This window comes from Aphelocoma coerulescens, chromosome 1A (assembly GCF_041296385.1).
Source record: "Aphelocoma coerulescens isolate FSJ_1873_10779 chromosome 1A, UR_Acoe_1.0, whole genome shotgun sequence".
NCBI lineage: Eukaryota > Metazoa > Chordata > Aves > Passeriformes > Corvidae > Aphelocoma > Aphelocoma coerulescens.
Genome location: NC_091014.1, coordinates 50,678,813 through 50,694,951, shown reverse-complemented (window position 1 = coordinate 50,694,951; position 16,139 = coordinate 50,678,813). Strand labels below are relative to the sequence as shown.

Below are 16,139 nucleotides of genomic sequence, written 5' to 3'. Positions count from 1 at the left end.
AACACCGAACTTGGAACTTGGAACACGGACTTACGGGACTCGAACACGGAGCTCGGAATTTGGACTGGGACTGGTATTTTGTTCCTTTTGACCTGCCGGGAGCCTACTGCGGTGCCGGGGCAGCGCCGGCGGGTGTGGAGGGTTGGCGGGTCGCCCGACCTCCAGCCTGGACCGCCCTGACATCGGGGGTTCGCTGTCTGGCTGATAAAGGCTCACCTGAATGCTGCAGGACCCTGATAATAGAGGCGTGCAAAGACACGGGTTGTGTCGGGGTAGTCCGCGGTTTTACGGTTTTGGTACGTAGTTTGCGGGGTGGTACGCAGTTCACGCTGGTTCGCAGTTCACAGTTTATCTGCGGTTTCGTTTCGCGCTGGACGCGGGTACAGTTCGCGCTGAGACGCGGGTTTGCGGGTTATCCGCGGTTTCGTTTCGTGCAGAGACGCGGGTTTGCGCTTTGGATGCGGTTTTGGTAGTTCGCGGTTTGCACGCGGTTTGTGTTTCGCGCTGAGACGCGGGTTTGTGGTTAAGACGCGGTCATGGAAACTGAGGTGGCCTTTAATGTATTTTTTTAGAAAAGCAGGGAATTAAGGAGATAAACCTTTATAAGGAACTAGTTAATCCAAGATCGTTTAAAATGAAAGCTACAGAAACAAGAGCTCCCAAATTCACCTGGAGAGCAATAACTAGCACTCTCGCAGAAGTAAAAACAGAAAGGACAGTTGCCGCGGTTGCCATAGAGACTGTAGAGAGCAGCAGCGCGGGCTGTAGCAGCTCCGCGAAAGTAACAGACGCGGGACTTACAGAGCGGCAGCCAGAGACCGCGGCGGAGTTCAGGGTAGCGCGGTCCTTTGGGCTGGCCGCGAGAAAAATCATTACAAACACAGCAGCATGCGTTCGCTCATTGCGGGAGCTACTAAATTCAGCAGAGCTGAATGTTAACTCTCCGATGACCGGAAGAGTAATGGCTGCGAAAGCGGAAGCACAGACACCAGACCCAGGGGGCGGGGCGCGGGCGGGCCAAAGAGACACCGGCAGCCCTGGTGCCCGGCCGAAAGCAGCAGCCCGGCCAAAAGCGGCGGAGGGTAACCCCCCTGCGCCGAACCGCGGGACAGCCGGCAGCAGCGCGGCTTCTGCGGTTTCGTCGCCTGCAATGCCAAAGCCGTCCGGGGCAGCCCAAAAATAGCCCCAAAAGAAAGAAAAGTACCAACAAATGATACAAAAAGTCATCAAAAAGTTTGCTAACTTATCTATACTAAGCATTTTACAGTCTGTCTTTACAGCAGATGTCCTGTGTTCAAAAGTATTACATCAGCATCCTACAGTTGTTAGCCCCTTCACAGTTCCTGCTCTGGGAACGGACGTGGACTACAACACTGCAGAATGTCCTGCAACAACAGGGACAAGTCATCGCTACATCACTGACCAGAGAGGTGCCCAGCAAAGTGGTGCCATGCTCCAGGACCCCGAAACGAGACAGCACAGTCAGCATCAGCTCCTGAGGAACGTGATGCCACTACCATAACAGCTGGGACTGTGAGACCTGTCCCAAGGAGCCTTGAGAGAGGCTGCAGACGTGGCTGAGTGAAGAAGCTGAGGACTTGCCAGATCCACCACTCTCCATAGCAGGAGAAATACTGAGACTCTGGGGCGAATGTAACAGCTGCCCTGGGTGGTTGCTAGTGACTGGTGGTGGGTGTCGGGGACTCCTTCCAGACATAAAATTATGAAAAATAATTGTATAAATTTTTGGGTATATTGCAAAAAGTTTTTGAGTATAACACCAAACTCAGAAGTAAAGTGAAAAATTGTTTTTTTGAATGTCTTGAAATAAGAGTACATTTAAGTTCTGTTAAGTTTACGTGATGTTAAGGTTAATTTCTGTTAAGGTTAAGTTCTTTTAAGTTTAATTTCTGTCAAGCTTGAGTTCTGCAGAATTTAAGTGATAAGGTTAAGTTGTGTAACGTTAAGGTAGTGTTAAGGTTAATTCGTGTTAAGTTTAAGTGTTGTTAAGTTTAAGCAAAGTTAAGTTTAAGTAAAGTTAATTTTAAGTTCTGCTAAGTTTAAGTTGTGTAGAGTTTAAGTGATGTTAAAGCTAAATAGCCATTAAGTTTAATATAACCTTGCAAATGCTTAATAAGTTAAGTGTGTGTTATTAGTGTTAGACATGTAATAATATAAAGTTAAGTGGCCATTGATCTTCTGCTATTAGCCCACAGCCACGGCTGTGAAAGGTTTAAAGGTTTATGCTGTTTAAGTCTTTCTAACCATTTTTCCCACTTCACTAATAGATAAAGTGAGTTACATCAATTAACTACATAATTATAGAAAAAGAAAAAAAAAGAAGACGGTCTCAACTTAGAGGGATGGTTAAAGTTATTAGGTTTAAAATTTGTGTAGCACTTGATTACTGTAGAACTAGCAATACTGTTAATAACAGTGTGTTCACCTTGCCTCCCGATGCTTGCAGTAGATAATATACAAAGTCACTACATCTGTGACCCACCCAGTATTGCTTGCACAAAAGAAAAACGGGGAATTTGTTGGAGAATAGAATTATTGGGATCAATAAAAGAACTGTGCAAGCTATTGAGCTGGAGGTTTTTAGGCTTGTGTGTGTGAGAGACATTTTCCGTGGGAAAGTCCCTGTGTGAAAGTAAACAGTTCGGCCTGAGAACATACAGGAACTAAAGAACTTGCAGCTATGCTATCCGGGAGTGATACGAAGGAGGCAAGCACAAAATTCTTTTGATCATAACAAGACTGTGGAAAACTGCCAATGTAGTCCAATTATGTAGAAATAGAAATGTGTCCTGATAAGCTTTAAGCCACTTAGGAGCTAACAAGCTGGTATACTATATAAGTGCCTTTAGACTGCTAATAAATCGGAGTTCATTTTTCAACCATATTGGTTTGGCTTCTGTTTTTCTCGCTCCCCCCGCCGGGGATCCGGGCTCCCCGTCCTGTGCTGCTTCCAACATCTGGGGATTGAACCCACAACCTTGATGTTATTAGCACTATATTCTTTCCCAAATAATGAACCAACCAAGAGTGACCGGCACAGATGAAGATGTCTAAAGCAGAAGGAGAGGACAGGCTTCCCTCCATGCTGAAGAAGGGGCAGTCAATAACTAACTCATGTAAGCACAAGTTAACTATTGGGAGACAGCAAATGTTAGTTCAGACAGAAGATGTTAATTACAAAGCCTGAGAAGCCAAATTCACCCTAATCTTGTCAAGATAGAGGGGACAAGGATCATCTCAGAGACTGCTGAATCATTCCTCAAAGGACTACGCATGCCCAGGGAGAAAGGTGAAAAGTTCACTGAGAGGATGACTACTGGCCTTCATCAGAAAAGACCCCCGAGGAAGAGGAGAGGTCTTCCTCCAGTGAGACCACCAGGACACACAGCACATGCGTGGCCCATATGCTAATGACTTCCGAGAAATAATTTGTGTAACCACACCTGTCCCAAGGAATGTGATGAATATTCATAAGTTAACCCTTAATACTGTGTTGTAGAGAGCACCAGGTGTGTGTGTTTGGAGGAGCGATCCCCACACACCCAGCACGCCGAATAAAGCAAATACCCGCTTCTCTGACTCTGTCTCTGAAGTGTCTCCTGGCCCGGTTGAGGCGTGATTCAATGTGGGGCTGTGCACATGTAACCCAGGGAGGTGCAGATTTGCTGAGTTGTGCCAAGGCCCTTGCTGAGAGGGCAGGTTCATCCACAGTGCTCTCACAGACCTGCGGCACTGAATTCCAGCTACTGGAGTTGAATAAAGGTGTGTCTAAAGGGAACTCAGGGCTATGAAATAAAAGCAGTGCAGTATAGAAGAGACATGTCTTAGAGACTTTGTGCAAAAAAACCCCAATAAAACACCAAATACTGCAATCATCTTTCTGGAGAACAGTTTGTTCTTCCACAGCTCTAGCCCTGGTTGGTTTGCACGAAGGATGGACTAGCAAGAGAGCTAAGCAAGTGACTTGCAATTATTAATTTAGTTACAAAACACCTCTATGTCCTTCTGTCTGCAAAACCTTCTGCAAGGAAAGAGGATCACCCATGCTCACTGACTTGAAATTAGTACCTGTGTGTTCATTGAATCTTAGAGTAGTTTCAGCTGGAAGGGACCTTAAGGGTCACCTAGTTCCAAGCCCCCTGCCATGGACAGAGGCACCTTTCACTAGACCAGGCTGCTTCAAACCCCTTGAACACTTCCTGGGATGGAGCATTCACAATTTCTCGGGGCATCCACAACTTCTCTGTAGTTCAGAGTTCAGTAGTGGGAGTGTGTGAGAGGGGCACTTCTGCAGAGGGGAGATTTAAAAGGTTCAAAGGGGCACAAGAGAAGGTAGAGGGAAATGCCACTGTGCCTCAGGAAAGCCTTACCCCTCAGTGCGGCCCTATCAGCCAGCAGGGAGATATGAGTGCAATCACAAGAGATATTTGAATTAGCTCTGAAAACCATCAGCTGAGCTTTGCCTTACAGGCTGCTGTGATGGAGAAGCTGCCCCTGAAGGAGATCACTCACAGGGAATATACCGGAAAGGTGGACAACCCCAGCCAAGACCGTGGAGTTAGGACAGCTGCAGCCTCATGGCCATGACCTCTTCCCCACTAGCTCCTCCTTCCTCTTAGCCTTCCTCACAAGGAAAGGGCTTGCTGACCTGGGGCATGGACAGGCTTCTCTCCTGAGCCCAGGGTCACTCCCTGCAGGATCAGCCTGGTGCCCTGCCCTAGTGCCCAGCTCTCCTGCTTGATGCAGATGTCTGCCTCTGGAAAGCAGGAACTGGGAACAGCACTGAAATCCCACTCCAGCAGGATACTGATTTTGTAATAATAAGCCCCTTTATCTCCCTCAGTCCCAGGACTAGCTCTTAAGAGCATTAGCAAAGGGTTAATCCATGTCATCTACTCAGCATTTTGAGCACAAGCCTGGTTGTTGTATCACGGGGGTTTTGCTGAGCCTGTTCATTCCCTGGCACACACGTGACAAAGTTTACTGCTGCCGGCCCCTGCTGAAGGCCATGCTTTGGGCATGTGCTCAGTCCCCAGCTGTTTAGCACCGGGACACACCCAGCAGCAGGGAGGGACACTGCCTTAGGCTCTTCCCACTGTCCTCCAGCCACTGGCAGCAGAGGGACCAGCTCCTAAGCCCCAGCAGGAGAAGGTACACAGATTCCAGGCTCAGGCTCAACAGAGGGACCACTTCAGGGTCGGTCCTGTCCAACTGGACAGGTGTATTCCCAGAGCCCAGGGGGCTGCCTGCACTCCAGCTCCTGGCTGCCAGGAGATGACAGGGTTTGCACCCAGGGCATGCCCCAAGGCAGGCTTCTCCACCGTCAGTGTTACACTGTCACACAGCCCAGTCTGCCTCAAAGCTGTTACCTTCATTGCAGAAGCAAATCCCACATTTGCACATTGCAAAATCCCTGCAGTCAGATGGAAAAAAAGAAAAAAAAGAAAAAACCAACCCCCCCCCAAGAAACCACCAGTATTCACTGAGCCAAGGAGGAACATACCTCCTTGGTCTGCTCTCCAGGGGGAGCCAAGGAAAGGTCACTGTTTAAGAAGGATTAACCAGAAAAGTGAAGAAATTAAAGTAGTTTCTGAGCCAGATCATTATGAATCATGGGAGGTTGAAACAGGTTTGTTTTGAAATCAAGTAAAACTTTTGGAGAGAAGCCCAGAAGTACCAACCCAACCAAAACCAAACAAAGGACTGTCTGAGAGATGGATGGACAAACAGGCCAGGATTAAGGCATTCCCACGTGCCAAGTCCCATGGAGGTGACAAGAAACCTCTCTGCAAGTGCAAGGAGGCCAGAGTACTGCTGAACTACCTCAAGTGGGAGCAAGGGCAGGTCCCAGTGCTGGGGAGGAAGGCAAGCAAGGTCTGGCCACTGCCTGGCCCCACAACTCCCTTCCACTCTGCAGACACCCTCATCTGCATGCCTGTGTTGGGATGGGATGTGACAAGAGCTTGATCCTGTCTGACATTTTTATTTCTCCTTTATCCACTACAGTAAAGCACACTAAGATGTAAAGCACACTAAGACCACTGTTGGGCTTTAGAAATAGAAGCTACTCACACATCCAAGGTAACATTTCCCCCCCTCAGAACCCACCGGGGCAGCCACAGGCAGCCAAGTACACGGGCTACAGCTAAAGGCCACAGATACAAAAAGAGAAATGAACAAAAACTGACCTGTCTCCCTGCACAGCTGTATTTGTGCCAATGCTACTTGTGAATAACAGCCTCTAATCCTCATTCCTGCAGTAAGTTCTAGGTTGGCCCAGGACAGGCAAGGATGCAGTACAGGAGGGGCAAAGGACACCCGCAGGGGAGCTCCAGGGGATGCAAGGAAGGGAGAGGAGAGCCACAGCAGGGGATGCTCCAAAAGTCACCCCAAAGTCCTGCTGGTCACACAGCTGATGTACTGGCTTCTGGGGAGAGCCTTGGCACAAAGGCATTGCCTGCTCCAAAACATCTTGCTCTCAAGCGCTCCAGCAACGTGCAGTGTCTTTTCTCTTCATGGGTGTACACAAGTGAGCAGGCAAGTAGGGGCAGGTAAGAGCAACCTACATTCCAGGAGGCAAGAGCTGGTTGCTACTACAGCCCCTCGAGCTTCAAAACATCCTAAAATATCAGAGTCTGAAATGACAGCAGAGAGATGCCAAGCAGAGAAAAGGAAAAGCAGATCTCTCTGCAGTTCCCATAGTGGCAAAGCTGGCGGAATTGCTGCTATGAAACCCTTTTGATTCCCATGGCTCATATCCCACTCCACTGCTGTTGACAGAAAACTAGCCCTACGTTCTGGCATGAAGGAAGAGACGAGCCCAGGAGGGTCTGCAGCTCAAGAGTCTCAGCAGTGAGCTCGAGCATGGATTTTGGCAGGTAGAGGAGGAAGAGAAGGAGGAGGGTTCCTGATGTGCAGCTCCAGCACCTGGAAAGAGGTTAACAGCCAGTCCCTGCAAGAGGGGGCTGTAAAGGATGGATCCTAAGGGTTTGCTGTTTCTCACTCCCTTTCCCACGCCCGTTTTCTTTCTCCGCGGGGCTCTGGAGCCGAGTGGCCAGAGCACGGCTGGCAGTGCTAGGAGCAGGGACACAGGGCTTGTGCCGACGCGGAGAGGCAAGCCCCGGGGGAAGAGCGGCTGCTAGCTTTGCTGCTCAGGGCTTAATGCACTAAGAGCCCAGCTGACTCCTGCTCAGACGCAAAGGGAAACCGCAGGCACTCGGGGCGGCCAGGAGCCCAATGGTGCTGTGTTTCCCCGAACCATGACGGGACAAAGGTTCGGGAAATGCATCATCCTTTGCCTGCTGCCCTGGAGCTGCCTGAGCTTTGCCTGGAGTGATGCTGCTGGGCCCGGGACCGCCTCACTCGGTGCAGGACACGTCAGAAAGGGGCTGCCCAGAGACGTTGCCAACGGGACCGATGTGCACAGCAACATCTCAGGTACTTAAATGAGCGATCTCCCGCCTCTCCCTCTGCGGGCTGCCTGGGGCCCCACGGTGCAGGCACACAAGGGGGAAGGGCGCAGGGACGTGGTGATGAAGGGCACAGCGGCACTCCCAAGGCATGCGTAGGGGCCACAGAAGCTTCTGTGATATGGGATAGATGTGTCACATCAGAAGCCGTCAGAAGGCACAGGGAGGAAACTCAACAGTTGATGTTTTCCTTTGAGAGTAAAGTCCTCCTTCGTGTTAACATCTATGCATATGATGATGGACCAGCTGTCTGCTCAGGGTATGGGTGCACTGAACACATTGCTATCCCTAGAGACTGAGCTGGGACCCTTGGGAAGAAATGGAGATTTTTTTTTTATTATTTTTTTAAAGCAGAAATAATCTCCAAATGCTGAGGGTGATTATTTTTCTTTAATTCACTTTCCAGGGCAAAGCACACACCATTCCCCAGCGAGTGGTACACGGCCTCAGGGCTGCTGTGGGGTGACCACCCACCCAGGGCTGGCAGCAGCTCAGAGAGCCCATGTCATACTCCAAATCACGGTGACTGTCAGGGAAGGTCCTGGAAACCAGTGCTGGACAATGTAACCATACAAGAGATCCAGTCCAGGCATTCAGCAGCCTCCCTGGCACCGCTGAATTAACTCATAGACCTCTGCACCACCCGTTAACAGCACTGCTGAAATTAGACATAGTCTGATCTTACTCAACCTGATGTGTCTCTTATCAGCCCCACTGGAGTAGAAGCCTTCACCGCCTCAGTAAAAGCAGAGGGAAACCAGACCTCTTTCTCACATTAGCTTTACTATTCCACTTGGAATTCCCCACAGAAGTTCCCCCTAAGCTAGATAAAGCGCATTTCTGCCTGCAGGTTTTAAGCTTGATCAAATTAGAGTTGATCAGAGCATTTTCCTTTAGTTTAGGATATTGATAGCTATGATACCTGTAACCACCTTTTCTTGGCCGTGCGGTAGAATACCCATGGGGGGTTTTGGCAAGCACCCAGTCAGACTGGCATTCTTTTTGAAGCCCACCTCACTTTTGGCTCTCCCTAGGTATTAGTGCAATGCAGAAGAGATGGTCTAAGCAGAATAACTAAGTAGGTCTGAATAGCTGTGGGTTACAAACTAGTTAAAAAATTAAAGGCTGGGATGAAAAAAACACCTCTCTCTAGCAGAGAGTAATATTTCTTTGTTTTGAGTTCCAACCAACAATATTCTCCCAGAATACTGTCTTATGAAAAAACATTATCTTCTTTTCTTTCCTAAAAATTGCTCTCTGCACACTCTCCCCAACCTCTACCTTTCCAGTCTCACGTCTACTGTTCAGTAGCTGCTCACACTGGAGAGTCTGCAACTGAAAAACTTATTTTCCAAATAAAGCTGCTAGAGTTTCTAATGTATTTCCTTTGGACTATGCAAAAAAAAACCCCACACACAAAAAACAACCAATTAAAAAATCCCAGAGACTTGCAGGTCCCACAGGAGTGACACAGGGCCTGGCAGCGTTTTCGAAAGCATCACTTGGGGGGGGGTCTTTGTCACCACCTACGCTTAACGTGTCCCCTTCTCCCCCAGTGCCATGCACAGCTCTCCCCCCGCCACGCTATGGATACTACTACGTGGAAGGAGGCTCAGGCGTCTCCTTGGGCTCGGTGCTCGTGTACTGGTGCCAGGAGGGATACCAGCTGGTGGGCAGCGAGAGGCTCGCCTGCCTCCGCCAGGAGAGTACTTCGTCCTGGAGCCACCCCCCACCCCAGTGCCAGGGTAAGGAGCCCTCGGGCGGGAGCCGGCCCCTGTGCCCACTGCCAGGGGCTCAGCGGGGCGCGGGGGCAGCGCCATACGCTCGCTAACTCGGGTGGGGACGTGCAGCCACCCGCCCTCACACGGGGGCTTCCTCACTCTGACCAAGCCAGCGAGGGCAGCAGGAGGTGGGGTGACCCGGCCACCCCGAACAGGGACAGCGAAGGTCCAGCTTGACCCAGTCGGTTGCGGTCAGCACCGGTGAAATGCCTGCTCCAGCAGGGTCACTGCAACAGCATTGCAGGAGCTGCAGGAGGCAGGGGGGTGCCAGAGGGTGAATTCACCTGGGATCAGCTCAGCAGATAACCAGACCTTCCTTCACTCCCAGTAACTGCTGCTCAAGGCACCAGGCTGGGTCAAAACCTGGTACCGGCTGAGACCCGACTCCTGGTGCCAGGCACAGGGAGTCCAGGGCACTGCCAGAAGCTCTCACAACAGGAGGAACACTGAACGTCACAATAACCCGGGACATGCTGAGCATGTGCCAGCTGCAAGTGGCCCTCCTTTTAACTTTTTTCTCTTTTCAGCTGCTTTATTTTTCCCTTTTAAATGCCTTTTTTATATTTTCCACCTTTTTTCCTTTCTAACTTTTTATGCTTTTAAACTTTTTTCCCTTTTTCCTTTTTAACTTTTCTCCCTTTTAAATTTTATTACATTTTAATTTTTTTCTATTTTTCCTGTTTAACCTTTTTTCATTTTTTGGGGCTTAATTTCTACTACCCTTATGCTTTATGCAAGCCTCATCAAATGCTTGATATTTTCAGCCCCGTGTTATTATTTTATATGAGTTATCTGAAGAAAATATGACGCGTTAATATGGGGTTTTTCCCCATTAACTTTCCTGGTGTATTGAGCCGGCATGGCATCACCCACGTTCACCATTAACTTTTTTAAGGTTTATTAATAAACACTCTCTGTAACATCACTTTGGGGTTACCTGCAAGGGGGACGGCGGCCGGGGGTAAGGGGGGGTCCTCTTCCCCGGCCCTGCTCACCGCCCCCGCCCCCTGCCCGCAGCCGCCCCGCAGCCCTCGGACACCGGGTCCCGCGTGGCGGTGGCCGCCTCGCTGCTGAGCGGAGCCGTCATCCTGGCACTGTCCGTCTCCTTCGCCGTGTGCTGCTGGCGGGACAGGGCGAGGAAGAGCCGCGCGGGGTGAGTATGGAGGCGGTGTGGGAGCGGTGGGGTGGGTTTCGCAGGAGTGAGGAGCAGCTGCGGGAGCTGAAGGAGTGTCGCTGCTGCCATCTGCTGAGACACGCGGGTTGCGACCACTCGGGACACCCACCCGTGCTCTTTCACAACCCTCCTGCTCACACATCTGAAACTACCAAGCATAAAAAAAGTTAAACCACTGCTCCAAAGCCAAGCGATGTTTGACTTTGGAAGGGGTTTTCGGCAGTGGGGCTGCTGCTGATTGCAGAGGGGGTGCTCCTGTTATACACCTGAGGAATGGGATGCCATACAGAGGGACCTGGACAAGCTCAAGAAGTGAGACCATGGAAACCTCGTGAAGTTTAACAAGACCAAGTGCAAGGTGCTGCACCTGGGTCAGGGCAGTCCCCAGTATCAACACAAGCTGGGGGATGAAGGGATCAAGAGCAGCCCAGCTGAGAAGGACTTGGAGGTTCTGGTGGGTGAGGGGCTGGACATGACCCAGCAATGTGAATTCACAGCCCAGAAAGCCAGTTGTATCCTGGGCTGCATCCAAAGCAGCTGGACAGCAGGGTGAGGGAGGGGATTCTGCCCTTCTGCTCTGCTGAGACCCCACCTGCAGTGCTGCACCCAGCTCTGGGGTCCCCAAAGTAAGAAGGATGTTTGAGTAAGGCTCAGAGGAGGCCACCAAGATGATCAGAGGGTTGGAGCACTTCTCCTATGAGAAAGGCTGCAAGCTGGCGTTCCAGCTGCAGAGAAGGCGGCTCCAGGAAGATCTTACAGCAGCCTTCCAGTACTTGATGGGACCCTACAAGAAAGATGGGTACAAGCTTTTTAACAGGGCCCATTATGATAGGACAAAGGGCAATTATTTTAAAGTGAAGGAGAGTTAACTAAGATTGAATATAAGGAAGATGGTTTGTATAATGAGGGTGGTAAAACACTGGAACAGGTTGCCCAGAGAAGCTGCAGATGTCCCATCCCTGAATTCAAGGTCAGATTGGATGGAACTCTGAGCAACCTGATCTAGTTGAAGGTGTCCCTGCTCATTGCAGTGGGGACACACAACCTTTAAAGGTCACTTCCAACCCAAATTATTCTACACTTCTGTTAGCTTGGTGATTTACACAAAGCTCCCCATTATCAGAGGAAGAAGGGAACTGACAATACATGGAAGATGGTTGATAGGAATATCCCTTTTTGGAGGCTAAGTTCAGTGCAACTGCCTGCACGCAGCCCAGGGTGGGGGAGGGAAAGAAGGAGCATTCTCCTCTGGAAAGAACTGGGAGAAAAGTCATGGTGGGGAGCAGGACTGGACAAGCAGAGGTGCCAAGACCTCACTCACAGAGCATCATCTCTGCAGCAGCACTGCCCAGTTTTCCTGGCCTACACTACAGTCCAGCAGGACCTCTTTTGTATCCTGGGCAAGGGATTAAGTAACACTTAGGGACCGTGCAGCCTAGGAATGCACCTTTAATCAAGAGCCTAACTCATTATCAGAAGTGCACAAGGACGAAAAAAAACAAACCCTGCAAGCAAGAGAGAGCATCTCAGTCTTTCAGCAGGCACCAGTCATACCTCTCCCCACGGGCCTGCTCTTCCCTAGGTGATGCAACCCTTTTGCGCAGTGCTGAAACAACGTCAGGCCTTTCCTCTGGGAGCAGGGGAAGGGAGTAAAAATCACTGGGTGACATCCTAAGCTGCCTTAGGCTACAAACACGCCAGATCCTTCCAGGGGTGTGAGTAAATAAAAGCCAGACCACAGAGCACAAGGAAAGCATCTGCATGGACATCTCTCTCTCACCACCCTGCAGGCAGCAGCACCGAAGGAAAGTCAGAGGACGGAAGCGTGACCCCTCCGCCCCCGAGGGGGGCAGGAATGCTTTCGGGAGACTCAAACACTACCACCGGCGCGATTACCACCTCTCGGCCCTCTCCAGCTCTGTGTTCCCAGGGGCATTCGCAGGCTGCCATAACCTGGCTTTCCAAAGGTACCGCTCAGCACCTCCCCTGCCGCTGCCCCCCCCAAGCTCCTCACACAAGGGCAAGAGCTGCTCCCAGACTACCCGGAGGCAGGAGCAGCCAGCTGTAAAAAAGCTCGCATCGCTTGGGCAGTCAAACCCCTGCTTCACCCTCCTACGTGCTCCCCACCTAGCACCTCTCAGCAGTGGAAGCCTTGCACCTGCTCTTTTTCAAGGGGGAGGGAAGCCAGAGGCCCAGGGCTCCCCCTTGCCCTGCCTCAGCATCGCCGGGGTGGGCTGCAGCGCCCTTACCATGCCCTCTCCCGCTTGCCTTTCCCAGCAGCCCTGACCAGCAGCCGAAGCTGCCCTCGGGAAGATGGCGCCCCGGGGCTGAGGCTGTGCCCCGGCCGCTGCCGCCCGGCCCGGGCCTCGCCAGCGGCTTGCCCGGCCACTTGCCCGGGCACCTGCCCCGCAGCGCCCTGCTGCCGGCCCGCCCGCACAGGGACCTGCTGCCCCGCTACTGCAGCGGCGTGGAGGAACACAAGGGCTTCAGCGACTTTGGGAAGCCGCTTTGAGAATTTAAACTGCCATTCAGCTTTTCTTCCTTTTTATTTTTCTTTTAACGCTATCAACTCCTTGACCTCAGGAAGAAAGGATTTCAGAAGAGCCAATTACTGTACCTGGGTTTTCAAATGGAGAACAAATGACATTTCATGCTGAAAGACTTTTTTTTATATAATCCTTTTATTTCCCTCCCCTGTCCAGCAGTGCACATTTCAAACAGGAGTTTCTGGGTTATAAGCTTCTTAATTGATTATTTTTGCATAAAGCCAAGTCTGAGCAACCCCATTTTAACCTAAAGTTTGTTTGCAGACTTTCCGGGTTTGAACATCAGTCTGATTTTCTGTTTAGGGCTCTTTTAAAGGCTGAAAGTGAAAACAGTTACCAGGAACAAAGAATGAGATTAGATACCTGGAAGCATTTACAATTAATTGCACTTGAATATAGATGGAGACTTAAAGGTTTTTTTTGTTGGTGTTCAGAACTCACCATATCCTCCCACTTCTATATAGACAATCTTAGACATGGAAGATGTATTGACAAGAGTGCAAAGCTAGCCAGTCAAGGGGAAAACATGAATTTATCTTAAATACAAAGAACCTAGCACATCTGAAAGCAAACAAACAAAACAACAGCCCTCTAAAAAAAAAATAAATCAACCAACCAACCAACCAACTCCAAAAAACAACAAACCAAAAAAACCCCCCAAAACTAAAACCAACCCAAAACCCAACAAACCTTTTGGGGGTTTTTCATTCCTTCTCTCTAGCATTAGAAATTCAAATCATGTGTATCAGGACCCATAGCAAGATTTAAAGAGCTAACCTAAGTGCCATCAGTTGCGTTCAGAAAGCAGTGACCCCATATTTCTGTCCAGCATTTCCTGGGTGGAAGGCTAGGGGCATGTTCCAGGCAGCATATGCAGAGCCTGGCCAGGCAGCTTCAGGGCACCTCGCCCATTTGCACCCCAGGACAGACCTATGCCTCTGCAGCATGCCCGAGGCACTCCGGGCACATGGGACTTGTTGAGTAATGTGGCATCACGTCTCCACAGGGATGCTGTTGATATCTCGGGAGGCACTGTGGTGTCAGTCAGAGGAGGTGCTGGCAGCCCCAAGAACTGTTGCATGCATGGGGTTGGGAATAAGAATGGGCACCCCCAGCACGTCCTGTTTGCTCAAGGATCTAAACAATCAATACTCAACAATCCTGCTACAAAGGCTGGGAGTTTCAGTCAGTTTCATTTCTGTCAACATTTGCCTCACATTTCAAGGAAAGAAGCCTTAAAAAGATGCAGGGTAGCACCTCCTTGTGATAAGACAAGGTTTGATAGTAGATGTCGATACCACTGCCACTTTTCCCTGGAGTGAGGGCTAGGGACAATATTTCTAATATTCTAATAATAATAAAGGAATCTATCCCAATTTCACTTCCTATGTCATTTTTTTTTCACATGACCTATGGAAAAGCTGTGGAAAGTCTGCTTTGGGGGCTGGCTTTAAAGGGGGAGAAAGCAGGTGGTAAAACTTTTACAGATCCCTGGAAAATGATGATGCAGACAGTGGCCATTAACCAGCAACTGCACGAGAAGGAAGAAAAAAAATCTTTCATTCTCTTAAGACAACTGATGCCTTAGAAAGGACAGGAAAAACAAGACCTGCTCTGAGCTTCCCTTCAGCTCACATCCTAACCTTACCTTCTCCTCCCTCTTTTTCCAGCCAAGTCTAATGCACAGGGAGGGGAATAATCCTGCTTCAAGGTAAGCTGCTCTTCAGTCCCCTCCTAGCTGCTCACAAGACTGCCCAGACTTCTCATGGAAAAGCTGTGAATTTGGACACAGTGCTGTAGGTGTTCTGGGCTCTCATGAGTACATTGATGTCATACCCATGGACTATGCTTCCACTTCTGCTGCACTGAAATAGGGTTCATGGCTGGGAATTCAGCCCAGGATCTGCCCTAGCAACAGTGCTCCCCAATTTCTTGTTCAGGAGGAGTTGTCTTGTTAAGAGACAAAATCAGGAAAAAACCAGAAGAAAGATTGAATAGGATGGGAATGAGACTTTCCCTATCCATTTCTTTCTCTGTTCCTCTCCCTTGTTATGTTTTAATGAATCCAAAAACCCTCACTACAATTTTCTCTCTCTCCAAAGAGATTTTTGTTCAAAAAATACATTTGGGACTCAGTTTGTTGTTCCTTGGATCTGAGTGAGGCTTTAAAACTGAAAGTGTGATTTTTTTGCTACATAATATTAGAGATTGACACCTGCTTTCACTACAAACCAAAACGATGCACATTTTAGATATAAAAATCTTTTGCCAAACATGTCCAGAAAGGTGCTGATTTTGAAGTGTCATGACAAAAAGTTACCATTTTCAATAAAAAACTGACAGTAGTTTTTCACACAGAGAAAACTGTCAACTTGAAACAAGCATTTTATACAACTGATATTTTAAAAATTATTTGCTTGACAAAATTGAAAAGTTTCCTTGGAGTAACATTTTCCTGACTTTTTTTTTTTTCTGCATGTATGCAAAGCTCAGCTTCCTAACAAAAACTATTTGATCCCAAAACATTGTCTTAGCAAGGAAGAGCACACAGCCAGGTCTTCCTCAAAAGTCATCTAAAGTAGCAGGACAACCAACAGAAGAAAGAAAGGTTAAGGGCAGGAAGATCAGCTCTACTACAAGTTTCCCTATCGACCTCTTAGTCTTTGCCTCAGTTCCTTGGACCAGCACAGCAAAGAGCTGAGTTAAAGTGTGAAGAGCCACCCTCAGCTTCAACTCAGGAAGGCATCATCAGTGAGGCAACAAGAAGCACAGTTTGCATTTATTTACCAAAGGAGGAGGGAGAAGGAAGGCAACTATGAACAAGCTTTAAGTAATTTGTAAACTGGAAGAAGCAAACCTCTTAGGCTATAATCCCATGCATTCTTACATGTTACTCAGAGGTTCCTGTTGGAGCCACCCTCCACTTAACGACATATATCACCTTTTTCATTTTTAATTTAAATTCTATACATGCAATATACTACAGAGAGGTGGACCTTGGAACTAAAGGAAACAATCTGAAGAGGGATGGAGATAGCTGCAAGGCCAGCTCACTGCCCATTCTGTCCCAGGCAAACCTCACAAGCAGTAGCTTTCTGCTGAGTGTCTCAGCAAAGCACCCTCAGTTGGTTCTTTTTTTAAACAGGAT

At 49.1% G+C, this 16,139-nt stretch overlaps 1 protein-coding gene across 1 annotated transcript; it reads left to right on the top strand.

The window, feature by feature from the left end:
* Positions 1 to 7,280: 7,280 nt before the first annotated feature.
* On the top strand, positions 7,281 to 13,015 carry LOC138104691 (sushi domain-containing protein 3-like). The gene is made up of 5 exons (XM_069003920.1): positions 7,281 to 7,458; positions 9,047 to 9,235; positions 10,289 to 10,424; positions 12,236 to 12,412; positions 12,723 to 13,015. The coding sequence occupies exons 1-5, from the start codon at positions 7,281 to 7,283 to the stop codon at positions 12,955 to 12,957; spliced, it is 915 nt and encodes a 304-aa protein (XP_068860021.1). The 3' UTR covers positions 12,958 to 13,015.
* The last annotated feature ends 3,124 nt before the right edge of the window (positions 13,016 to 16,139 follow it).